This window comes from Polyergus mexicanus, unplaced genomic scaffold, assembly GCF_030449975.1.
Source record: "Polyergus mexicanus isolate NDT 795.1 unplaced genomic scaffold, iyPolMexi1.0 SCAF_27, whole genome shotgun sequence".
Classification (NCBI taxonomy): domain Eukaryota; kingdom Metazoa; phylum Arthropoda; class Insecta; order Hymenoptera; family Formicidae; genus Polyergus; species Polyergus mexicanus.
This window is the reverse complement of record NW_027223347.1, coordinates 198,809-226,100: the sequence shown is the minus strand read 5'-3', so window position 1 is coordinate 226,100 and position 27,292 is coordinate 198,809. Positions and strand designations below refer to the sequence as shown.

Genomic DNA, 27,292 nt, shown 5'->3' with positions numbered 1-27,292 from the left:
TTATCAAATACGCGTGTTGTTCATGCACCCACGGAAAAGATTTCCGGATCTAACGCTATTACTCTTCGATCTATCATAAAATAGGATCGATATAGCGACAATCATATTTATTATTGAAAAAGGAATATTTTAATCTTAAATGGAAAATTCTTAAATCTAGAATAAAATGCTCTTGGCGCTATCCCGTTAATTTTCTCACAAAGATGAAGATGGAAATTTCTAGCGATCTAACATCAAGTTATTCCAAATGCAAGAATATATAAGCTTAGATTTGTACATGTTACTCTTGTCTCAAGTAAGACAATCTTATTTAATTCGAGAGAGAAGAAAAGGAATTATTGATTTAATTTTAAAATTGTTTTTTTTTGTACCGCATAAGGTTGTGATACGATTAAATATGTCAAGAATATTTTTTGTCTCGTTATCAGAAATCCTTTCTGAGAGTGTGGGTGCCCATTAATTTTTTAAAGATAGTAACGCTAACAAACTCTATTTATACACGTATACTTAATTATAAAGTTATATTATTTAATTTTTAATGAAAACTATACATCCATTAGACATTTATACACGTCGTAATTTAATAATTATATGATAAAATAACTCTCAATAATTGAATAATATTTGAATGATATATGTGTACAATTCATGCCTCTACGTTTATCTGTTATTTTATTAATTTTCTAATCAAACAAATAAATTATCGCATAAACGCATTTGTTACCATGAATCCAGCTAGCCGATCATTCGAGATACGTAATTAACTACGTCAAATTTAAGATTCCGTCGCGAGCGAGCGTAATCGCGTGTCGTTTTTTTTCCCCCCCTCATTTAATTTCTCTTTTAATCGCCAACTATTAATCCTGCTGGAACAGCGCTGCGAAATAAGAAAGAAGTCGTTTACCTTCCGAATACCATTTTCGAACAGCCCGCTATAAAAATATTTTTAGCATGCTCGCGACGTTTCGTAGACACATTCGCGAAGACATCCTTGAGGCCAAAGGATCAACATCTTCGATCTTCCGGATGCGCGAAAAACCAGAGATTCCGTCCGCTGATAAGTCAACGTTACTACCTGATAAATTCCGTCATTGCGACCTCCGGAGGATTGACGAAAGCTAAATAGAATAAAGATCGAAGAGAGATCGAAGATAGAAAACCACCACCTTCCTAATTTGCGTCCATGTCGGTTTAGTTTAGCTGCTCGCTCGTCCCATCTCGTCGTCTCGTCCACCTCCGCGCTTTCGTCAAAGTTCAAGGATATCTAGGATATTAAGTGGCGCCTAGTTTTCACCTACTCCGTACCCCTTTCCTCCCTTTCTTCATCTCTCTCTCTCTTTTTCTCTTTCTCCCTCATTTGGGCCGCGGCAGCGCCGGTAACCGAACCGATCCTATCAAGGATGCAGTTAATTACACGTCGCGCAACAGCCGAGCCACAAAGTCATCAGGACTCTCGCTCAAAGAGATCAACAAAAGAGTAATATGCCGAGATGAGACGATAGGCTATTCGCATACCTGCCGGTTATTAACCGTTGATGCGAATCACCGTTTTATCCTCGAATTATACAAATCGGGCCGCGTCCTTTGTGCGGGCCGATCGACGACGACCGAGAAAGAAAAACCGAGACGCTTGGTGATCGCGGAAGGTCGTCCTTTGACCCGCTCGGCCGGATGAATCGCTGGTGTCAACATTTTGTTTCTCTTTATTAAGAAAATATCTCGTATATTTATTACGTCTCCCGTTCAGTCGAACAAGTAAATAGTATTTAATGCGACGCGACATTGTTAAGAGTGTGCGCGCGTGTCAGGTTTTTCGCGCGCTGCACTTACGAGAATGTTTTTAATAGCGCTCTTGCCGCGAGAAATAATCGCGTCGAATATCGTCGTGAAATGTCTTTATACTTGAGAGACAAGATAATTAATACCTTCATTACCGTATATAATAAATAGTTTTTATATCTCATAAGAAATCGCCGCGTGTTAATTGCAGCGTTCGAGCATTGCTTTTTCCCGATCGTATAATGCAGTTCTTACACATTAACCGATTCTATAGTACTTAGAGATATCTTTTACATGCGCATGATAACGGAGAGAGAGAGAGAGAGAGAGAAAGAATGAAAGGGAGAAAAAAGGATAAGAAGACGGAAGACGAGTAAGAGTATAATATTCGGTAAATCATTGGACGTTTACTACGGTTAATTAGTCGACTGACCGGCCCCATCGGGCGATTTTGCATATATCGTTTTGGAGAAAAGCCACACGCGTGCGTGTGATGGCGCCGTGCAAAGGTTCGTATGCGTCCTCATCTCGCACGAGCCAAGTATTGGATGTTATCTTGAACATCGTAGAAATTTCGAGAATTTTATTAAGCCTCTTCCGACTACCCGACGATCGTTACACGAGGATTTTAATAATTGCGTCTTCTCCTTTTATATCGTAAAAAATCTTATATATACATATATATATTGTATAAATATATAATCTTATATATTATGTCGTGATCAATTAAGTAAAGAAATAAGATTATTGACATAACAGATATATTAATATTCTGTCACTGTAGCTATATTTATATGTATTTTTTTTTTTTATTAAACGTAAGAAAACAATTTTATAAAACAAAAAATATATTTTCTCTCTCTCTCCATCTCTACTTCTCTTTTAAATAATTTTTTTTTTTAATAAAAAATAAAAAATATATTTTTAAAATGTAATATTTTGTTATAAACCTAAATATTGTATAAAACTCTGGAATTTAAATCCAATATCATTAATATGTATTATTAAAAGTTTTAATAAAAATGCATCTTTTTAACGATAAAAAGGATTATTGAAAGGATGCTTACTATCACTATATATATTTTCTTATATCGCAGACGATATAATATACTTTTAAAGATGCGAAAATATACGACTGAAAATAATTCCATTGTTTGAGAAACGCGGAAGTTGCATCATCGTTTGGCAATAATTAGCCGAACAGAAGAAATATTGTCGCGGTATCAGTCTCATCGTGCAAGGTAGATCGTAACTAAACTCATTACTCGATGCAATATGAATTAAAGTATTCTGGACACTGTAACACGATTCGCTATATAGCGTATATTTTACGACTTAAATTAGTAAACGAAAAAATCGAGAGAGAGAAAAAGAAACGATAAATTTATGATGCGATACTCGCTCCTGATTTCTCGAAGGTTCAGAGATAAAAAACAATACATACTGAACTTTCTTGTTAAATTAACACATTATTTGCAGATAGAATGATTGATCACTTGTGTTATACGAATCTCACGTTGATCAATCACCGATTGCTACGAGATGGAGATAATAAACGTAAAATACAATTGGCATTAAATTAAAGATTAATTTAAGCCGTACTAAAAAATTTTACATGTTACATCTTGCCTGTAAATCAGTTAAATTGCTTACGAAATCCATCACAGTTTCATGGAAAACTTCTTCTGTGTAAAAATAATTACTTCTTATAGCAGAAAAAATTTCTAGACTTTAACCAGCTTAGAATATATTGTATAATATAATATAAAAAATTCTGAGACTCAATTATCGCAAGAAATTGACGAAATTTGCAATCTTTTCAAAGACATATTCTAAACAGTGTTTTTACGCGACTGACAATATCATTATATGTATATTCTTTAAGGCTCTATAAATGTCTCGTTCAAAGAATGAATAAAATAATATATGCTGTATTGGTTACAAAGGCATATCCAATATTTGAAATAACGGACGATTCTACTTACTCTTTAATTAAATCCATAGACGGCACTTTTCTTCCTGGTATAGCAATCTTTTCGTATTTAACGCCAGCATTTGTAAATTCCTAAAACAAAGACGTCAACAACATAAACAATCGCATTGTTACGTAATAAAAGCAGAATGTTTGCCGTCGCATGAAACAGAGATGCATTAATTGAGTACGAGGGAACTATAATTTGATCGGCCAAGCTATTGTCATGTTAAACCGCCCCGGAGTACTCATTAGCATCACTAATTATATCACACGTAAAACCGTCAATTGCAAACAATGCGAGCACGTCATCCGAGTGTCATGTAAACCGAACGTCAGTAAACCGAAACAATCGATCGTTACGAAGCTCGCAAGATTTACAGTCATTCGCATCTCAGAAAACACTCCTTGGCACAAGTATGTTCATCCGGAAGCTAAACTCTCTATTACCTATCCATAATCAGTGTTCTTAAACCTTAAACGCACTATTAATAAATCTAAAAGAAAAACAAATAGATAAAATGTAAAATAATGCTAAAATAAAAAATAAATTGTCGCAAGAAATATAGAAATAATATCTAAATCGGAATCAAATAATAGTATAAAAATTAATGTGCACGTGTCGTATAATGCGTTGATATTTACTGTTATCTTTAGTTATTACTAGAACAACACAGGCGCGCGCTTTTATTTATGAACATTTCTCAATTTTTTTCACTTTTCTTTTCTAACTTTAATTTTTTCTTTCACAAATTGTCAAACTGTCAAAATTCGCATGATTTGACAGTTGCAAATAACACAAACGAAGCGAGTCGCAGCGCGCAAGCGAAACAGCCAATCGGCATCGCGGAAAAGAGGCTTCGACGCTTCGATATATTCGAAGGGATGAGGGATCAGGGAAAGTTTTAACTCGTTATGAACGATATCAGATAGCAGTTACCACTAGGTTTCTCCACCCTGATGACAGATCACGTCATAATAATCAATCTCTTTGACTTTGCTTTTAGCGAAATATTAGAAACTCAATCCTCGTGATGGTGCAGTATTGCTCTTAATGGTTATCTCGAAGCTATTTTCTTTCCTCCTACCGTCAATAATGCACAAGAAATTCTTTCACACGCTCAGGAGCATCTCTAGTTTTTAATCTCAACAAAAGCAAAGTTAAGTTACAACAATTTAAAGAAGACATTTAATCTTGAAAGTTTACGTGTCGAAAAAAAACTTAATCGCATATTTAATGCAATTTGTATATTTTATAGCATAAAAAAAAAAAAAAAAAAAAAAGTTTGAAAATCGGCGTGCATCATACCATATACACAAAATGAAGAGAGTTACGAGCCACATCTGATACCGATGATAAAATCTTCACGAATCGGGATACGCAAGATCCTTTGTCTTATAATCTTGTTTTCTCTCGTGACACCTACCACGAACAGGAAAATTAAGGGATCGGCTAAGCGCTTCATTATATATGTATAATGCGTTCTAATTAGGCGTGGGCGACACCGAAAGATCTCTCTGTTAATTATCGTTGCCCCGCAGCGCTATCGATGTTTACGCGGCGCGGCGTTTGTGCGTAATGTTTTTAAAACATATACCCCCTTAGTAAGATTCCTCGCGTGGCAAATGGCTGTCCGAACGTCGGTGAAGTCGGGAGAAAAAGCAGAAGATGGAGCGACCGAACCCCGACTCTACGACTTATTAATATAATTGATCAGTCTTCGGCCCTGACAGCTCTGACCCAGAAAACACCGCGGACATATTCTCGCTTGCCCGACACACCGCCGGCTCGAACCAACGATCGGTCAGCCAATCGAGAATCGCTGGCAGCCGATTACTCGAAAAATCTAATAATAAGTTCATTAGCTCTTCTACTCTCGCCACAAATTAGTTGGGCCGCTCTCGAGCATTCTTAAATCAAGAAACTGATCCCGATGCGATATTAATAAGTCAGAGCGAGAGTAAAGAAGGGCAGGTGAAGCGGAGGAGGAAGGAAAAATATGATAGACAAACGGAGATAATACAGACGGTTAAACCGTAAAGTTTAAGGAGGAGAGAGAAAAGATATATCTGTATATCAGCTCGATCAAGGAATGCAGCAGGTGACAACTTGCGAGAGAGTGAAAAAAAGAAGATGTTTCTTGTCTCGAGTTACTGAAAGGTAAGGAAGTACGTGCATAAATATAGCGAATTACGGCTTGAAATTCGAACGGTACGCAATATGTTTTCGCATTAACTTTGCGTGGCAATATCAGTATTATTTCATCAGACAATATTGCCTGCATATCGCCCCTTTTTAATCGCATACAACGATCTCAAACCAATTTATTTACGTTATATGTTACATGTGTTACGCATTATCCAAAAATATTTATTTTAAATGCAACGTCAATAATTATCAATAGATTAATTAATATGAAAATATAAAGATGTCACTATTGCTCACAGGTGGATAAACGTTTGGTTTTTATTAGACAATTATCTTAAAAAAAATATCCATTAGTAATTTTAAAAAAATTTCGGCTTTCTCACTCACCTTTTTATCATAGTAGCGACACGTGTTTGTCAGGTCGATGATATACTTGAGACGGGGAAACGCTTCCAGCAATATCGTCGTCGTAAAACTGCAACAATGATTATGGCCGGATTATAATACGTACTGAATGTGGTATTTCGATTTATCGATCGCTCGTAAAATTGTTGCGCTACTTGAATCGTAAAATATAAACATGACGTCTTCCTTCGCTCGCGTAGATGAGAGAAGATAGGAAGATCCAATCGACTGAGACGGCGTATACAGAGAGATGCCTTTGTAAGGGCGCGATCTGTACGACTGGATGATATATAGTAAGGGAAGCGAAGAATCTGAGGTTCCAGACAAAAGGGATCGGATTAGGCGGGGGTGTCGGCCCAAATAGTTTCACCATCCCTTTCGATATATCAAAACCTGAGAGACGTACCAGGTGCGCGCATACGTGCGTGCGAGCGAGCATGCGTAGACACGGAAATGAGCACGGGCCTGTTTCGAACCAACAATTCCCCATAAATAAACAACCCTCGTTCGTGTACGCGCGCTGAGATGTTATTAAAAAAAAAAAAAAAAGCTCCTGATGAAATTTATTGGGATACGAGTCGATTTAAAAGCTATTAACGGCGAACTAATGTGATCCTTTAAATTTATGTAACTGACCAAGTGAGAAGTATCGCGTCTTCGAGGGCGCACCTCTATAATCATTGCTATAATTTTTATGAATGACGTGATTTATCAACGAACGAGTGTAGAACTATTTTTTTCTTCTTTCTTTCTTTTCGCGCATCGAGTTACCACGACGCGACATCGCTCCGTCCATCTCGCTAATGTGCTTTAGTACGTTCATGCATCATCCCCTGTCTGCCAGGAGAGAAATTCTGCACCGTGATACAAACGCAAGTGCAGATATTTGTGGAATAAAAGAGAGGCAAGCGGCCATGGTGTTTACGCGAAGTCTGTCTTATCCAAATGACAAGTCATGCCGATACTTACCGTTCCTGCGGCTGTAGATTCTTCGCTATAGCCTGAAACAAAAAGAAAACAACACTCATCACCGAGGAAACGTCACGAGAAATAATTAATAGCAAACTTAGCGGTAACCGCAACTACATATAGTGCTTCGGATGAAACTTTAAATAGCGTCTACGAACGACTACATCTCCGTAATCCGTTAACCATACCTACGTTTCGCGACATCTGCAAGTCATCTTCAATTTCTCGTTAATTAAACGAAATTAATTAAATAGCGCGAGCTTAATAGGCCGCACGAGACGATCGCGCGCCGTAATCGCGTATATGGTATAGCTAACGAATGATTGATCGACTTAAATCTCATGTCAGATAACGATATATGCCGGCGTCGATCAACACCCAGAGAAAAGGGCTTAAAGGCACGCTTCAGCCACAGGTATGATGATTCAGTTATAATACCAACACTCCTTGATGTATCGATAGCGAACATGCAATCTGCTAATTCCATTCCACATACATACCATTATATCGTTATGACGCGTATCTCTGTGAAGGTGTGTAAAAACTATTTGTAAAGATTAAATGGCAGAAAATTAAAAATTAAACACATACAGATACATAAAAAAGAAATATCCTGATAATACAAAATTGAATTAAGAATATGACATTCTATTATAGCGCATATACGTTCATATTTTAAGATAACAAGTTGCATAGGATACGACAGAAGGTAAATTGAAATTTTCGTTAGTCGACTTGTAACATCGCACCCGCTATGGGTGGGCTAATGGTAATTACGGGTTTAGACGTTAGCTATCCGATTGGTTGGGCGGAGAGATCGTATCTACGGATGAGTATGGAATGAGTATCGATCGTATTAATAACGGAGTATAACTTTCGTATCCGAACGTAATAATCCGACATTGACTATAGGCGTGAGATTTTTTTCCTATCTTTTTGATAGTCGGATCCTGTCGCATATCTCACATTTTAAGACGTAATTTCGCAGCGTGTTTCACAATTAATGTTTCGCAAATAATTTATAAAATGCTTATTATAAAAAATACGCGCAAACATTACACGATGTAAAAGATACATACGCTAAAAATGTACAATAAAAATATACTTTTTAATACATTAATTTCAAACAAATTGTAATTTAATAAACATTCCTGTTTTACAGTTTAACGTTTAACGTGAATTTTTAAATCACGAAAAATGGCAGCGATATTAATGATGTAGTAATCGCACGCAGTGCTGCAATTACTACATTATTAATATTACTGCCACATGATGTAAGAATATAAGATCAGAAATTCAAAGAGAACAATGCTAGGATGCAATCGTGACTGGCGCGAATGCCAGTGTGCGCCTCACCTTTGACGAGATTCACATATTTACGCTCCATGTAAGGACAGAACGAGCGAAGTAAATGCAAGGATTTACGAGCCTTCTGGAGACGGGACATTCGCGGCACTCCTCGACGGAAAGACCGAGATCGGCAGCCCTGGAACGTGGACCACGACGAAGGAAGAAGGAAAAGAGAGAGAGAGAGAGAGAGAGAGAGGAGAAGATTGCAGGTAGCTTTTGCCCACCTGCGAAATTTAGTAACCCCGTTCGCGCATGAGAGGCAGTTTATTTTTCGCATAATATATTCCGTTCTTCGCGGCTGACAGCCGGATCGCTCTCCCTGCTGATTCCACCATTCATTTTCACGATCTTTAGTCTAATATATAGGCCCGTCTAAATCAGGATTATCGGCCGCGCCCGCATTGTGAATCTTCCTGACGGTTCGCACGACGAGTTCGTGCAGCATCCATCGTGTGTCATTTTTCCACACGTTGTACCCTTCGATTTTCATTTACATTCTTACCATATCCGTTAATATGTATAGCATTGAGCAATATTTTATTATAAATATAAAAGATAAAAAAAGAATTTTATTAGGTGTACAACTTTGCTTCCGCCGTTTTCCTATAGATGGCTTTAGCGGTAAGTAGCGATTGAAATAAATAGATCATAGACGTCGTGCGATAAACTTGGGCATCCGTCAACATAACCCCATAGAAACGTTAGTCGATTTGTGTCTGCGTCATAAAGTTATTCTCGATTGAAAATGTGTCAGTTTACGAGCCAAATTCTCGTCATTTGCGGGAGGTTTTAATTTTCTGCTTCAATATGAAGAAATCTGCGGCTGAGGCTGCTCATCGAATGCTCTCAAATACTTATGGCGAAGCCGCTATTAGCGAAAGAACGTGTCGTGAGTGGTTTCAACGCTTCCACGTCGACGGACAAACCGAATATTCACGGCTCCAAGATCGTGCTCTGTATTTGGTGGGACCAGCTCGGCGTAGTGTATTATGAGCTGTTAAAGCCGACTGAAACAATCACAGGCGATCGTTGTCGAACGCAATTAATGCGTTTGAGCCGAGCATTAAAAGACAAACGGCCGCAATACAACGAGAGACACGATAAAGTGATTTTGCAGCATGACAATGCTCGACCCCGTGTTGCGAAAGTGGTCAAGACATACTTGGAAACGTTGTAATGGGAAGTCCTACCCCACCCGCCGTATTCTCCAGACGTTGCTCCCTCTGACTATCACTTGTTTCGATCAATGGCGCACGGCCTGGTTGACCAGCACTTCCGGTCTTATGAAGAAGTAAGAAATTGGATCGATTCGTGGATCGCTTCAAAAGATGACCAGTTTTTTCAACGCGGGATTCGTACGCTGCCCGAAAGATGGGAGAAAGTAGTGGCCAGCGATGGACAATACTTTGAATCATAAATGTATAACCAGTTTTTTACAATAAAGCCTGGAATTTCGGGAAAAAAAAACGGCGGAAGCAAAGTTGTACACCTAATAAATTGTTTCAAGAATTGAATATTTCTTAAGAGGAATAGAAAAACAAATCTTTTTGTATAAAAAGTTTTAATAAAAATAAAAAAATTGGATAAATAAAAAAGTTTAATTCATACTAAATTTCAAAAGCACGAAATTCATTCATTCAAAATACTTTTATTTGAACCTTTTAATATTCCTTCACATACAGAGTGGCAATTCAAAACAAGACTCGCGCGCCGACAAATTTGACCGATCGAAAAACAACAAGGAAACAGATGTTAAGTCACATTTCGTTTCGTGCCAACAACGTATCTTATATTAGCTACAGCTGTGTGTCATACGTCTATCTTCTTTTAAACAAAAAATGTTAATGTAAAAAAAAAAAAAAAATGTAGAGAGATTCACCAATTGAAATAGATAAGGAAACATTGCATTTTTACCAAACAGCGCTTTGACATCCATGTCTCCACATATCAATATATATGCAACATAAATACACATCTATACCGGAGAATTTACATACGTCATAAACGTTTATAAAAGTGAATATTGATGAAACGCGGTAAAAAAAGCTATCGAAAAAGTATGACCTTTACGCGCGACGTAGGCGTTAACCAACGGTTAACATTGGTGATATTTATTGGAAATATTTACGAGAGGGGTGAGCTTTCATGTCTTTGTATCGAGTGGATCATAATATTCCCAAGGTTCTCTCGCCTGGTCATTTGAAATCGACGGTGTAATCTCTGCAAAACTGGCGTGAGAACTTTGGCCAGAACGAGGAGTAGTCAAAAATTCAAATACGAGGTATTGACGAGGTATGATTAAAATTTTCCGATAAGTGAAAACCATTAATTTTTTAAATAAAATATTAAAAATAATCACATTACTTACAATTACCCACAACAACACATATTTATTTTCTACAAAAATGTGAGAATTTTCTTTAAAAATGTTTAAATATTTCTTTCTACATTTAATTTTTCACAAAAACTTATATAAAGAAAGTCATAATTATATAAGTACCAATTACAATAATATTAATTATAATTAAAATATAATAATGTTAAGTGTAATTAAAAATTATATGCAGGTACATTATATACATATATATATATATCTGTTCAAATAATTTTTTTATTATATCTATTCCGTTTAATTATTTTATACGCTCACATTTTTGTGGTTTATGCAACAAATTGGTTTATGTAGCATACCGAATAGCTCTTATAAGTATCTTCTCGATGCGTACAATAGGCGGTAATTTAGCGAAGCAAAATTTGCGTAATTAGGGCGGCACAGCAGTTCAAAAGGCGAAGCAAACAGAGGTGCTTTCGTACTAGAAATAAGCGAAACCTCATGAAATTCTACGTCACTAGGTTACCGTATTCCCAATGAATCGACCGTCTTCATAAATAAGTATTATCAGAAACTTATTATTGACTAATCACATGCTAATTCAAAGTAATGATCAATATTAATAATTACATAATTCTATGCTATCCAAAAGATTATCTCATAAAATAATCCAAAACTATAAATTTCTTTATTTTATATGTAAAAATTAATTAAGTCTCATAAATTAAACTAGAGCTCTTTTTATAACAGAGACTAACTTAAATTATAAAAAAAGAGAAAGAAATCAATATTTAATTTAAATTTTTAAACTTTCTATTATCAGCAGTCGAGCAAGAAAATTATCTATAAAAATACAAACGATTTCATAGATTTGCCGCGAACGGAATCATGCGCGAAATATATGGGAACGAGACAAGAAAGAAATACGGAAAAGAAGGCCAGTGACTCGCGAAATGAACACGATTTTACGAGAGACTCTCTAAGAGAGCGACGAACATTTCTACTAGCTATAGAATGGAGAAAGATCATATAGACTGTTATATGATCATCTCGAGCCTGATACATGCGCGACGTTATTCATGTACACTTACTTCTTGATTTGGCAGAAAATTCGAAGCGATCTGAAATGGGTCACCTACGCGAAAAAAAGACATATACGACAATACGACAACATGTCATTCACTAATCATTATCAAAGTCTATAAAACTTTAATTTACTGAATGATTAATGATTTATTGAATAATCATTATCGATTACGATCTTAAAAAACGTTCAAGCTTCTGTTTAAAAATAAAGAATCCGTTAACCTGGCACTATTCTTACTATTAGAAATTATATTCAAATTTATAGCAATTAATTAGCATTTAACGTAACTAATTGATTCAATTAATTAATTAATTGGGTACTTAAATTGCTAACCTATCACGCCATAGTCCCGCGAATACTTTTTCCGATATTAAAATAATAATATTACAAAGTAATTCAATATCAATTGTATATAAAATATTTTTTGATTTCATAATTTTCTTGAGAAAAGATAGCTTTAGTGTTGGATAACAACACACTTTGAATAATAAATGGAAAATTGATTCTCTGTCCGAACATCCAATCCAATAATCGCATATCAATTTAATGTATTCCGCGGCGTTTCTATGATTCCACATTTTACCGAAAGACTACAAAGCCGATCGATTAGCGACTACTCGTCAGGCTCTATTATACCTGACGAATTGACCATTAGCGAGATTTCAAGAGATATCATCGACTATTATATGACGGCGAAATACAAGACATGTCGAAAGTAGTTCTTTGTGCGAGTTTTACGTAAAAAATTTACGCACGGATAATAACTTGAAAAGTCATTATGAAATCACCGTGTGCCGATTCACGTGCGAGAAGAAATCAATAAAATGACAGATAGGTGTCAAAATTTTTCGAGACCAAGAGAGAGGCGACGAGAAACGGAAAGAGAAATTCAATCGTCTGTATCGGTAATACATCAAGGTTTATTCCAACATGGACAGTATACTACAAGCGTTTAGGAATTAATTACAGATATCGTGTACCGCGATACAGCGTAGCCTCGCCATTTTGTGTGAATAACGAATTAGTATCGTTTCGACACGACGCTTTATAGACTACTATTGCCAGCCAGCGTCATTCCCTATCACCGACTATCGTCAACGGTCACGGCGAAAGCGACAACGTGTTTCCCGAACGTGTATAAATAATAGGGCCGCATCGGCGATCGCTATAATTCAATTCACACCTGATAACCGCGACCATAGAATTTCCATATTACAGGCTATAATAAAATTAAAAATATTTTCGGGGCGGTCAGCGCGCCACAGGGGTCTCCTTTCTCGTGTCCGGCAGACGAAGATCGCGATCCCTCCACGTTCGCCGACACCACGAATTTGTTCTCCGAATTTGTTTCTCGTTGTCGCCGGTGGTCCGTCGACGGCTATGACATACGAGGGAACGCAAAACGATACCGCGGGACCAAAATATTTATACGCTAGATGATCGGAGCGATACTAGACGCTAGACAACTAATTACGACAAACCGCGAATGAATAATGATTTATTTATCTGATATTCGGCAAAAAAGCAATGAATATTTGCGACCTATCATCATGTGTTTTATGTTGAGCGATATAAAACTGAAAACTTATGGTACCGTTTAAAAATCTTGACAGACATTAATTTGAGATAATATTTAACTTTCTTGTTCCTTTTTGTAGTTCATTGGTTTTTTAATGCAGGTTAAAATCACGTTACAAAATGAGCTTTTATTATTGAGTTGAGTAAAAAGTCATTGCGTATTTTTGCAACAGATGGCATTAGTTCAGTTTTGGCAGTACTAGTGTCATTCACACATATGTTTGTCATATATATTGTTTAACAGCTGACGGTTTAAGCTTCATCCTAAAAAAAAAAAAAAAAAAATTGAACGATTTGGTTGAGTTTTGGAGATTTTACAACAAGTTGAAGATGGAAGACCAAACTGTGCATTTTCGCCATATTTTACTGTTTTACTTCCGTAAAGGGAAGAACGCGCGTCAAGCTTGTGAAAAATTGCGTAAAGTTTACGGTGACGATGCTCTACAAGAACGTCAGTGCCAAAACTGGTTCAAGAAATTCCGCGCTGGTGATTTTGATCTCAAAGATGCTCCTCGGTCAGGAAGGCCCACCGAGGTTGATGACGACAAAATAAAGGCATTGATCGAGTCAAACCCACGTTACACGACACGAGAGATTGCAGAAACATTAAAGATCAGTCAAAAAAGTGTTCACGTCCACCTAAAGAAGCTGGGATACGTAAGCAAGCTCGATATTTGGATTCCTCATGAACTCAAAGAAGTTCATTTGACGGGGCGTATAAACGTCTGCGATATGCTCATGAAACGTGAAGAAAACGATCCTTTTTTGAAACGAATGATAACTGGTGATGAGAAGTGGATTGTTTACAACAATGTAGAACGCGAACGGTCTTGGTCCCGACGTGATGATTCGCCTCAAACGACTTCAAAAGCAGAACTTCATCAGAGGACGGTTATGCTCTCAATGTGGTGGGATTGGAAGGGTGTGGTGTTTTTTGAGCTCCTACCAAGGAACCGAACAATCAATTCGGATGTGTACTGTTGGCAATTGGACAGTTTGAACGAATCTGTCATCCAGAAACGTCCGGAGCTCGTCAATCGTAAAGGAGTTGTGTTCCATCGCGACAACGCGAGACCACGCACATCTTTGGCGACCCGTCAAAAATTATTGGAGCTTGGATGGAATGTGTTGCCCCACCCAGCATACTCGCCTGACCTTGCGCCGTCAGACTTCCACTTGTTTCGCTCTCTTCAAAACTCCTTGCGTGGAATAACGTTAAATTCAGATGAGGCGATAAATCAGCACCTTGTTCAGTTTTTCGCCAATAAAGACGAACCAATAAATCTACGAACGGGAAATTATGAAGCTCACCGAAAGATGGCAAAAGGTCATCGAACAAAACGGAAAATATATCATTGATTGATCCTTGTTCTTTATATAAATAAATGACTTTGAAAAACATACAAAAAATACGCAATGACTTTTTACTCAACCCAATATATGTACAACTCTTTGGGGCAAAATTAGTTTACTGAATTTTTATGTTATTTCACATTCAAAATATGATAGACTACATGTGAATTTACTACAAAAAGATTATGAGTAATATTTGTAATTATTTATAAAACCATTAAAAGATGCATAATAATTAAAAATGAAGACATCGGCCAAAGATATCGTATAATAATAATTAGTAAAAATCGATATAATCTCATTTTCCATAATAATAGTATTGCAATATCGACACGATGTACGGTCCCCTTTTGCAGCAATCGCGACGACGCCGATGTGCATTAAGCGATACTATGGGTGGGCATTATAAAAGGAAGTTATAACGCTTTCGTGTGGGTAGCGCGCCGAATGGCAGCTCTGGTAGACTCTCTAAAGCCACGATTGCGTGCCATCACTTTGCGGCGTCGAGCTTCCGGTATTCATGGCATAGTTGCAGCAAACGACCAAAATGACTTATATCAGCATTGGCATTTCTCAGTCAGGGATCGAAGGCTGTTTTTATCACGAAACTCTCACAGACGAGCACACCGTCGTTACGATCTTAAACGACGTCCGCGGAATCGCATTAAGTCGCCGATGATACCGCTATTCCCGAAACAAGGAAGCTGCCCTTCATCTCTATCGACACCGGACGGTATATAATCTTCTCATTTTTTTTTCTATGCCCTGAGGAACAGCGCGTCGGCGTAGCCGGAGGTTCCAAGAAATTGATTGTTTTAGCTACGGGGGTGAGAATACATTATACATTAACGAACAACCGGCGCGACCGAAGACAAGATTAACGACCCGCAAGTATTTATAGCCGTGACTTGTCGGGATCGTTTAAACAAATGTTTGTTTCTTGCCTCGGCGCGACCCCGCCTCGTCAGTTTCTCGAGAAGGAAAGGAAAGGTAAGAAGATTTCCCCGAGATCTTAAAGGCCCGCAAGCATCTGCTGCTCGTGGCGCCGTCCGTGCCCCCCCCCCTCTCTCTCTCTCTCTCTCTCTCTCTCTCTCCGAGAGCCCCCGAGAAAACACGCCCATTCGCAGTTGACTGACTCTCAATTTCCCTCTTTTTTTTATCCACCGTGCCTCGTCGACGATGCTTTCCGCCAAATCGCGCGTCGCCGGCTAAACAAATAATTCCTCCGATATTGCTCTGTAATGCGCGTGTAATCGAACGCGCGGTTTCCCCCCCCATAAAGATGATGCGCCGGCCACGCGAAGATTTATAGGATAGAGGGTACTGCTTGCCGCTATACCATGCCTTTTTCTCGAATACGTCGGAACTAATCGACGACGTAACACAGCCGATCGTAGGATCGATAAATTTGGAAATTTCTTCGTGTGTCATCCCCGTGCTGGATGACACTCTTGTAAACATACGAGCGATCTCGCAGAAGGAGGATCGACACACCAGGATAGAACAAAGATTCGAAGGAATACGGAAACCAAGGGGGGAAAGGGAATGAAGGAAAGAGAGAGGAGCAGCGGCGGCAGAAGACCGGGAAAATCTTGACGACGCGGGGCAGGGTGACGATAGCGGGGATAAGTTAGGGTACGAGAACGACGGGTACCCGCTCATACGCGCGCCATTCACGGGAAATTTATGTATCAGAAGCATAAAGCCCACAGTGTCGCGTCTGTCGGGCAACCAAAACCATCGGCGAATCTACAATCGTTCGTTCCTTTCATCCCCCAGTCTCTCTTTTTTCATCTGGTCCCCCCCCCCCCTTTTTTATTCTCTTTCTGTTTCTCTTTCTCTATTTCCTTCTCCCGCTTGCGCGATACAATCCAGACGAATACTGCACTCCGTCACGTATAATGATGGTGGAAACGGGATGGGAGAAATCTATGGTGAAGAAAGAATGTAGGGACGAACGCGAGGAAGAAGGTATTGGTCGAGAAATAAAAGAAAAGTAATACTATTGCTTCCTTCTCAACGATTCTTGTCGCTCTGTAAGAACTTTCCGCAGAACATTTGCGGGCCATTATTTCCCCGTAAGAGGGTTGGCCGGTGCATATAACGAAGAAATGGTTTCGTGTCGCAGCTACAATATCTTTATATATATATAAAGAGAGAGAGAGAGAGAGAGAGAGAGAGAGAGAGAGAAATTTGCGTCGTTTGTATATCAAATAAATGATATTTTTTTACGAATATTATAGGAAATATGTTATAAAATTCTAAATTTAATAATTTGATATTTTTAATCATTTCGCGAATCTTATTGCTAGACAAAATGCGAAAATTTAACACGTGTGATTTTTATAAAGAATTATCCTTTTCATATTTCAGATTCATCCGGATAAGACCACATAAATGAAAGTATGAATATAGATATATTCATCTGTTCGACAATCTTCTTTTCTATATAACCTGAAAACACGATGTATTTTTTCCTTTTAATAAAAAAAAATATGTTTATTGTATATTATTTCAAAAATTAATTTCTTTCGTTTAATATCTCATCTATTATTTTATATATGTATTTATAACATTAGATGACTACATTATAGCGAAATAAAATGTATATACTTAATTTTGTGTATAGATAGAAATTTGGCTCTTTATAACTGATGCGCGATAAAATCATTTAATATCTAAAGAATAATCAAAAGACCTATTTCCACACACATGACAGAATAGCGAGTTTTAATACTGGGATAAAATAACAGAATAATATTAACAAGAAAAAAGAAGTAGAACACGTTAGATGCACAAACGATAATTTGGCAAATTATAACGCAAAAGTATTTAAATTAATATCATACTGCAAAAATTAAATGGAGAATAATAATAATTAGTAACAAATAATATTTTTTTAATATATATATATTAGATGATTGCATAAGTTCGTGCCCGATTTTCATAGATGGCATTAAGTTACCGCATGGCGGAGTTCTATTGTTTTCGTGTGGTAATTGTTGCTTACACCGAATAGATGACGTTGTCTTATGTCAATTTAGCGTCAGACATTGTTCGGATAAGTCCATTTGTGCATAAGAGAAATCATTAAAAATGGAGAACGAAAGGTGCATTTGCGGCATGTAACGCTATATGAATTTCGGAAAGGCGTGAGTGTTGGGATTGCGCGAAAAAATATTCAAAACGTTTATTTGGACCGCGCTCCTGCTCTCCGAACAGTCAAAAAGTGGTTTGGCAGATTTCGAAATGGTGATTTCAACATGGAGGATCAACCCCGCTCTGGACGGCCTTCTGGCATCGACGATGACATTGTGCATGCCTTAGTGGAAAGAAATCCAAGGATTACAACTGAGGATATTGCTGAGAGGCTGAACATCGATAATTCAACCGCTTTTCGTCATTTAAAAAAGCTTGGATACATTTCCAAGCTTGATACGTGGGTGCCGCATCTCCTGACTGAAAGGAATAAGCTGCAGGAAAACTGCAGGAGTTGCAATGGGAAATTCTGCAGCACCCGCCATATTCTCCAGATATTGCGCCTCCAGATTTTTATCTGTTCCGGTCTTTGCAGAATAGTTTAAATGGCGAGAATCTCAATTCCGAGGAAGCTGTCGAAAACCACCTTACAAACTTTTTTCAAGAGAAACCAAGTTCTTTCTTCAAAAATGAAATCGACAAGCTTATAGATGGTTGGAAAACCATTGTAGAAAAGAATGGAGACTATATAATTGATTAATAAAAGTGTTATCTCTAAAATATAATCTATTGAAGTTTATATTTAAATCGGGCACGAACTTATGCAATCAGCCAATATATACATATATATATAAATTTTTTTCATATAATATGATATATAATACTAGATCTTATGTATATAGATTATGTATAAGATCTCATGCGTATAATATTAATTCAAGAGAGGAGAGAAATGTTTTTAAAATAAATGTTGTTAAATAAATTCTTTTGAAATTATATAAATCGAATATTTATGAAGAAAGAAAGAGAGAGACGATTCTCACTAAACGTGATACCATGAATTTATAACATGATTTGTCAATAAAGCACGCCATAAGAGGACAATAAAAGGTAATTGCGCGAATATATGTCAAGCTGTATCGTGAGCTGCATAAGTCTTTGAGTCACACTAGATATAGATATCCTAACCGGCTGTGAGTATTATACTCCAGATTCTTTATGACTACGCACGCTACCGTCTTGCTGTGCACGTACATGTATAAATGGACAATATCTACGCGTAACGAAGCCTCGCAAAATGAGAGGAACGGCGAAGCACGATCGGGTAACAAGATAAGACTGGCTACTGCGAGATCTCCTTTATTACGCGGGCTTCTCGGAATGAGAGAGGACCCCCGAGATGGACACTCGCCATCTTATCTAACGGAGATAGGCCCGCGGTCCAGCTACCATATCTGATGAGACGCGATGGATGGGGGCAGCGTGACACTAAAGTACGAGACAGAGGTGTCCTGCGCGTCGAGCTTCCCTTCGCTATAACCATCCCTTTCGGCCTTCATCTATTGTACATTTGCAAGAACTCCCTCACCTGTACTCGCGCGCTCCTACCATGACGGAAACTTTTATTATTCGCTGCCATTTCAATTTGCTGCAGTCAATTCTATTGACGATGACACATGGTCCTATAGGATATATTGTTAACTTTTAATGTCTAATAAATCTATGCCTAAATTGCGCAAATAGATAGAATTCATACATTAAGAATTTAAAAGAATATTTAATGTATAATATTAAACAGAATTTAAACAAAGAGAGATCCATTTCAAAATCGAATTGTCGGGCGTGACGACGTTAGATCGCAAGACGCAGTGTCGATAACAAATAAAATAACCAGCAGCGTTCAATTTAGTAAATGTTCAACACTTCCATGGCGCATTTCTCTCTCTCTCTCTCTCTCTCTCTCGGACATAGATAAAAACTAGTTTCATCAACAAATGACATGTTTATATGCTTTCTTCGGTGTCGATCGGCAGAACTTCGAAAGCAAAGTCGTTCTGGCGCAGTGGGTTTCGGCGTGACGCACGACGACCCCCTTTAGAGGCGCCAGGCTGCTAAGGGAAGAGCAGGAACAAGACGACAACGAAGGAGAAGAAGACGAACATAAAAAGAGGAGGATGGTAAAGAAGATGAGAGAGAAAGAGCGAAGGAAGAAGAGAAGAAGGAAGGCGTTCCGACGAAACGGAGCGCAGTGTCGGATCCAGATAGGATCTCCAAAACGGGGATCAGTAATATTTTACAAAGTCATCGAAGTTGCTCGCTAACTTCGGCATAAATTACAATCGCTGTCTTTCCTTCTCTCTTCACCGTTTACCTCCTCTCTCCCGTCATGCTGCTCATCCTCCTCGTGAAATGCTCTACGGCTATGGGAAGATGAGGAGGCACTCGCCGACCCACCTCTCTTTCTCTGGCGAGTGTTAAACAAACACTTACCATTGCTAATAACATAGAACATGCGTTCGCTTCGCAGTGAGCCAATAAATCCGCTTATCTAACGACCGTGCACGGCCGACTGCTATGGGAACGTGATAATGACGCGAGAACGTGTCCCGAATTAATCACCGTAATCTTCCAGCATGGGAAATTCGTGAGAAGGATCATTAAACGTCGATATAATCTTAAAGTAATACCTCTATGTCGAATCAATCCATGTTTAGATATCACTTAACTGGACAATCTTATATATCAAGCTACGAGAAAAATATGTAAAATTGAATTATTGTTACCAATTAATCAAAATTTAAAAAAATTTTTGCACATATTTTGTAATCTTAAATTTGCAATCAATTTGATTATATTTTGGCATCACCAAATATAATTATCGAGGATACCAAAAAAAAAAAAAAAAATAATGGGAATGAAAGGCTATAAAGATATTTTATTAGGTGTACAACTTTGCTTCCGCCGTTTTTTTCCCGAAATTCGAGGCTTTATTGTAAAAAACTGGTTATACATTTATGATTCAAAGTATTGTCCACTCCCAATGATCGTGCCAATTCTTTTTGACTTTGACTCGAGTCTTCGTTAAGTAATGCCTCCAATTCTGCATCTTCGAAAACCTTCTGTCTTCCACCGCTATGCCGGTCTTCGACGTGAAAATCACCGTTCTTGAAGCGTCGAAACCACTCACGACACGTTCTTTCGCTAATAGCGGCTTCGCCATAAGTATTTGAGAGCATTCGATGGGCCTCGGCCGCAGATTTCTTCATATTGAAGCAGAAAATTAAAACTTCCCGCAAATGACGAGAATTTGGCTCGTAAACTGACATTTTCAATCGAGAATAACTTTATGACGCAGACACAAATCGACTAATGTTTCTATGAGGTTATGTTGACAGATGCCCAAGTTTATCGCACGACGTCTATGATCTATTTATTTCGACCGCTACTTACCGCTAAAGCGGTAGGAGCGGTCGAAATCTTTTCTATAGGAAAACGGCGGAAGCAAAGTTGTACATCTAATATATTTGCCTCGAGGTAAAATACAAATACATTAGCATGCATGTTGCAAATGTTCAAAAATTCTGCGATAATCACATATACACATACTATATTATGCGCGTTTGTCACATAAATCTGAAATGGTCCAACGATCACAAAGAAAATTACACACGATTTCATAAATTCACAGTAAAATTCCTGCGAAACTATAAGAATCATCGATTACGAAGTCGGCTATTTACTCGAGAGATTAGCGTCTGCGACAAGGCACAATAGCGCCGTTTATTATTTCCGACAGTGACCAAACTGATCGCTATCGCTATCGTTACGTTTCGTCGTGAAAAAAAAAAAAAAGGAGATGAGAGAATCAGTCAGAAGGACGCGGAGCCCGGACCGTGACACGAATATGTTGTACGAGCGATGAAGTTCGCGTGGATTTCGCTCGTAAATCATATGTAAAAAAATGTTTGCGGCTAATCCTACACGTGGTATCCTAGTAAAAACGTCACGTACGGCAGCCGTGAATGATCGCCGTATAGCGGATAACGAATCGATACAATATCCTCGCGAGATGTGTAACGCGAAATATTATGTTTCGAAAATCACAGAAGATTCTTTTTATTGAGAAGAAATGAGAAAATCGACCGGAAGAAGATATTCTACATTCTTAAATTACCATAAAAAAAATTAATCATATGAGTCGGAAAAGGTCTCGTTATTTTTCATGTTGAAAAATGGAATTTTTCTTCTTCTTTCTTCTTGTATCAAATAAAAACAAAGTATATCTTCAAAAAAAAAAAAAAAAAAAAAAAAAATTCTATATTCTGCTAATTATATTAATCAAAATAAAATTGAACTTTTATCTTATAATACAAATAATTTGCATTTTACGCAATATTATATAAAAATTTTGTAGATAATTTCGATATCGCAATATTAAAAAAAATACATATCAGTAGCTTGCTAATTTAAATCGCAAATGAAGAAGATAAAATGAGAATAAATTTCACTACGTGAATTGAAACGTGTTACTTTATACTATAGTACACCGTTGAAGGAAATATTACTCGTGAAAGTTTTAGGCGAATTTAAAATACAAAATGATCAATCTCTCCATTCATCTTATTCTCAAACAGCTGCTTATATGTTTGTTACTATAAGGGTGAGTAATCTATGTGTAACTGAGAAGTTCACCGCGATAATAATCTCAATATTCGGGATTTTTGAGGGTTGAAATATAGATATCACCCACGACGAGAGACGTTATCTAGTGAGCCCTATCCTAACTTTTGGACACGAATTAATATTCTACCACCGTGCAGAAATCGCCCACATTGCCGCAGCAGTTTCAAAAAGGAAAGGGGGGAAAGAAAAAAAAAAAAATTGTCTGTCGAGATAGGCGGTCGAATTCCATATTTGACATTCCTATCGCTTAAGAAGAAACTTGATAGCTATCTATTTATCCCGTATCCTGACTATTTAATGAGAGTATACGTAAGAAAAATACATGCATATATCTTTACATATTGCCAAAGAGCAAACATCGCTCGTCGTTTATAAAGATTTAATTAAGTATATGTTAAAAAATTAGAAAGATTTACAAACGCCATATTAAAAAAAAAAAAAAAATCAATTTTTCTTTATCAATTTAACTTTTATTTTTAATCACATATTTATTATATTAGGCAAGAAAATACAGACGCGCGTACACAATATATAAATAGTAATTTGTAAAATTCTTATTGTAAAAACGTTAAGTTTCAGGATTCAAAATAGAATACATCTAATATAAAAGTACTTCGCGTCTTTTTTACTATTTATTTTCTACTTATGTAAAATTCATTGTAGACAAATAAAATTTTGCTAAGAAATGCATCGTGTCGAGAGTATATGACTAATACAATCTTAAATTTATCGGGTCAGCATCGTCCCCTAAAAAGAAGGAAGGATAGAAAACCTACTGTGAAGCGTCGGCGAAGAGCGTATCACGTTTCGTGTGAGTCGATATTTGTTACAAGTTCTTATAAATGATGAAGAAGCGTTCGCCGTGCGCGAGCCCAGGCAGCCCAAGAATGGGTGCTGGCCCTTTGTGGGCCCTATTAACAAGTGGCCCCCCGCAGTCGCTGCCGCCGCCGCAGCAACGGACCCAATCAGTTGTGAGTCCAATTCGGAGCCCTAACTTCGACTTGTTTCATATAATGCACGCGATGCCAGAATCAATTAGCCATGGCACTCTCCTATTTCGCGTATGCATACGCAACATACATGCATAGCGAGCGTTCCCGACGAGCCGAAACTTATTTGCAACTGTCCTGCGCGCGTTAGAACGGCCGATGGACGAGGAGAAAACCGGTTCCGGCCGCGAATTAGGCGGAAATTAAATAGCTCGGGACAAACGAGGATCACAGAACTTGCTGCTCGCCTCCGACCGTGCGGTGAATTAGGACCGCTAATTCTTCTACTCAGATCCCGCGGATTTTTGACACGACCGACTTGTAAAGACGACGAATATTGCGACTGAATAACAAATGGCGCCAAAATCCTCTTTCGAATATTTAAGCGACTAATTAAAATTATTTAACCTCAACGGAATGTATCTCAAATTTATCTTTAAGAATATAATAAAAATATTTTTACTGGACTTAAAATACACATTTATACATAAATTTTTATTTTAAAAAATTGTATTACATATTACATATATTACGCATATGTAACTGAATTGCGATAATATTATTGGCAAAGAAATGAAATAAAAAACGGCGATTTCTTCCATAAAAAAAAAAAAAAAAAAAAAAAAACTACCGTGCCATTCACAAACTATCATCATCAATTTCATCATATATTGATCGATCAATGTTGATTAACATACAAATTTATATCATTAACTATATTTGCCATAAAAAAATAGTCCGCCTAATCATATCTTCGATTAGATAACGAGAGTCGTAACGACAAGAGATTATGTTATAAGCGGAGAAATGCGACAAGTATACCGATCAAAAGTGCGCTGTTATAGCAAACACGATGCGATTAATTAGACGGACTATCGTTACGTGTTTTAATGAGATCTCAACGCGGAGCCGAAGGTATATAAAAGTGTTTTATATCCTGTGAAGCCTGGGCACCGTTGTGCCGTCAATTAAGAGACCATGCGCTGCTCAGAATCAGCATATGCAACGTAGCGTATACACGGCCCTTAGGCCGATAACCAGGAAACGACTGATCCCGACTTATTATTTTGATAATAAAAATACCGCCTGTCAGACATCAACAATATTTTCATATTTATGCAAAATGTTTTTTTTTCTTTTTTCTTTTCCCCGAGACGAATTTGCCATGAGCTAATGCTTACGGATTACATCGCAAATGAGATCATAATATAAATATAAAAAAAAAAAAAAAAATAATAATAATAATATAGATTAATTAATTATGATGAATGAAATCAAGAATTCCAATATTGTACGAATATGAATTCCATCTTTAACCACCCGTTTGTTTTGCCCACCGAATCCTATTGCTGATAGAAAATTCCAAAAATGTCAGTGAGCTGCGATGAATCGCAACGTGAATGATTATATGTCAATCAGCGCGTGTTATAACGCATAGGGATTGGCATTAAAATATATGTTTCACTTACTAGTCAGAAACTACTAGACGAAGGAAAGAATCGGTGAGACGGTCTGCACGTGAGAAAGGGGGCAACGCACATATATCATGTTTGTTTATATCTACAGGGGGGTCATCGCGCGCGCAACAATACGGCAATTTGGCCGCGAGCGATACGAGATCTCACAACGACAACGACAACGACAACGACGACGACGACGACGTTGCTTTCCCATCCTCCTTGCACCCCGGAGTAGACGGGTAAACGCGCGCGGCTCTCCCGCTTCCACTTCTCTTTTCCTCCGGCTCACCGACGCCGCATCGATTTAACGGAGACCCGTGCCACGATCCCACGAGCCTGCGTACGTGAACGCACCTATACACGCGTGCATGTATCGTAGCGACGACGCGTGTACCTGCCGCCCGTCGTTCATTTCGGGAATCCAACGCGATCTTATCTGCTATACGGCTGCCCCGACCCCCGCAAAGAGAATCTTTGATTTAGTGTAAAGGGAAGGATGAGAGAGGAGAAACTGGGAATGGAGGGGGAGATGGAAAGGAGCGGTAGACAAAAAGGGCATCCTGTTTCAGCGAACTGCGGCTCAACGTAAATATCGCGAGAAATCGCGCGTTTGTATAAACTTTGTTAGTAGAATAAAAGGCCTAAATAACATATAACATAAGTTATATAACATATAATAAAAAAAAATCGCAAGAGAGAGATACTTTTTTCATCTTCAAACACTATAATACGAACATTTTTTCAACGTATATGGATCACGATAATATATCAATGATTAAAATTCAATTATGAATATATTTTAATTTTATATCAACAACAATTTTGTCAATGTGTTCTCAGCATATAAAAAATATTAAATATTTATTACCAAATTTGTAGTGTTTGTTAAATTTAGTGTTTCAGTGTTTGGTCATTTTTGTTTCATTCTTCTTTTTAATTTTAAAAAATGTTCTGCTTCCTTTTTATGTTTGTATGCTAAAATATAATACAATCTAAGTAAATATTATAAATTTTATTATTTCTTTAATATTTAACGATTTTAATTTTTATGTAATCTCATTGTGTACAATTCGTTAAAAAGTATATAATATAAATAAAATTATAACAATGATTAATTTTCAATTACAAACATGTTTCAATTTTACATTAACAACACATGAGATCTCACATCAATGTTCTAAGCATACAAAAAATATTAAATATTTATGTCAAATCTGCAATGTTTGTTAAATTTTCAACATTTTTGTTTCAATTTCAAATTTTATTTCAATTTTAAAAAAATGTTTCGCCTCTTTTTTTTACATTTGTATGCTAAAATACAATACAATCTAAGTAAAAATTATAAATTTTATTATTTCTTCAAGATATTTAATATTCAATATTTCAACAGTTTTAATTTTGATGTAATCTCATTATGTACAATTTGTTAAAAAATATATAATATAAATAAAATATATTTAACGGTTTTAATTTTTATGTAATCTCATTGTGTACAATTCGTTAAAAAGTATATAATATAAATAAAATTATAACAATGATTAATTTTCAATTACGAACATCTTTCAATTTTACATTAACAACACATGAGATCTCACATCAATGTTCTAAGCATACAAAAAATATTAACTATTTATGTCAAATCTGCAATGTTTGTTAAATTTTCAAAATTTTTGTTTCAATTTCAAATTTTATTTCAATTTTTAAAAATGTTTCGCCTCTTTTTTTTACATTTGTATGCTAAAATACAATACAATGTAAGTAAAAATTGTAAATTTTATTATTTCTTCAAGATATTTAATATTCAATATTTCAACAGTTTTAATTTTGATGTAATCTCATTATGTACAACATGTTAAAAAATATATAATATAAATAAAATTATATAAAATGAATTAAATACTCACGTCTTTCAACGGAACTTTGAATGCTAAAATATTGGTGCCCTCGATCACATTACCAAAAGATTTGTACTTTAACCACCTGTAAACACAGAAATAATAATAATTATAAAATTAATGATAAATATTATATTTTTGCAAATAATTCGATAGCAGAAAAATAGTTTGAGTCCAATAAAACATAGATAGTTACATTACACTGAATCAGATACAATGTATTTTCACATTTGATAAGAAACATTATGAATATATACGGCGTTATTAATGCCTTCGAGTTTTGATTTAGGCATTTCTTAATGTGTTCATGCA

The 27,292-nt window shown here is 36.8% G+C and overlaps 1 protein-coding gene across 1 annotated transcript in view; it reads right to left on the bottom strand.

The window, feature by feature from the left end:
• Window positions 1–27,292, bottom strand: part of LOC138943512 (RNA/RNP complex-1-interacting phosphatase) — a 52,847-nt gene that overhangs the window by 24,772 nt on the left and 783 nt on the right. The window contains exons 2-5 of the mRNA XM_070314373.1: window positions 26,990–27,065; window positions 7,275–7,306; window positions 6,288–6,375; window positions 3,765–3,844 (exon numbers count right to left, since the gene is read on the bottom strand). Of these exons, the coding sequence (XP_070170474.1) occupies window positions 3,765–3,844; window positions 6,288–6,375; window positions 7,275–7,306; window positions 26,990–27,065 (276 nt within the window). The remainder of the gene's footprint in view (window positions 1–3,764; window positions 3,845–6,287; window positions 6,376–7,274; window positions 7,307–26,989; window positions 27,066–27,292) is intronic.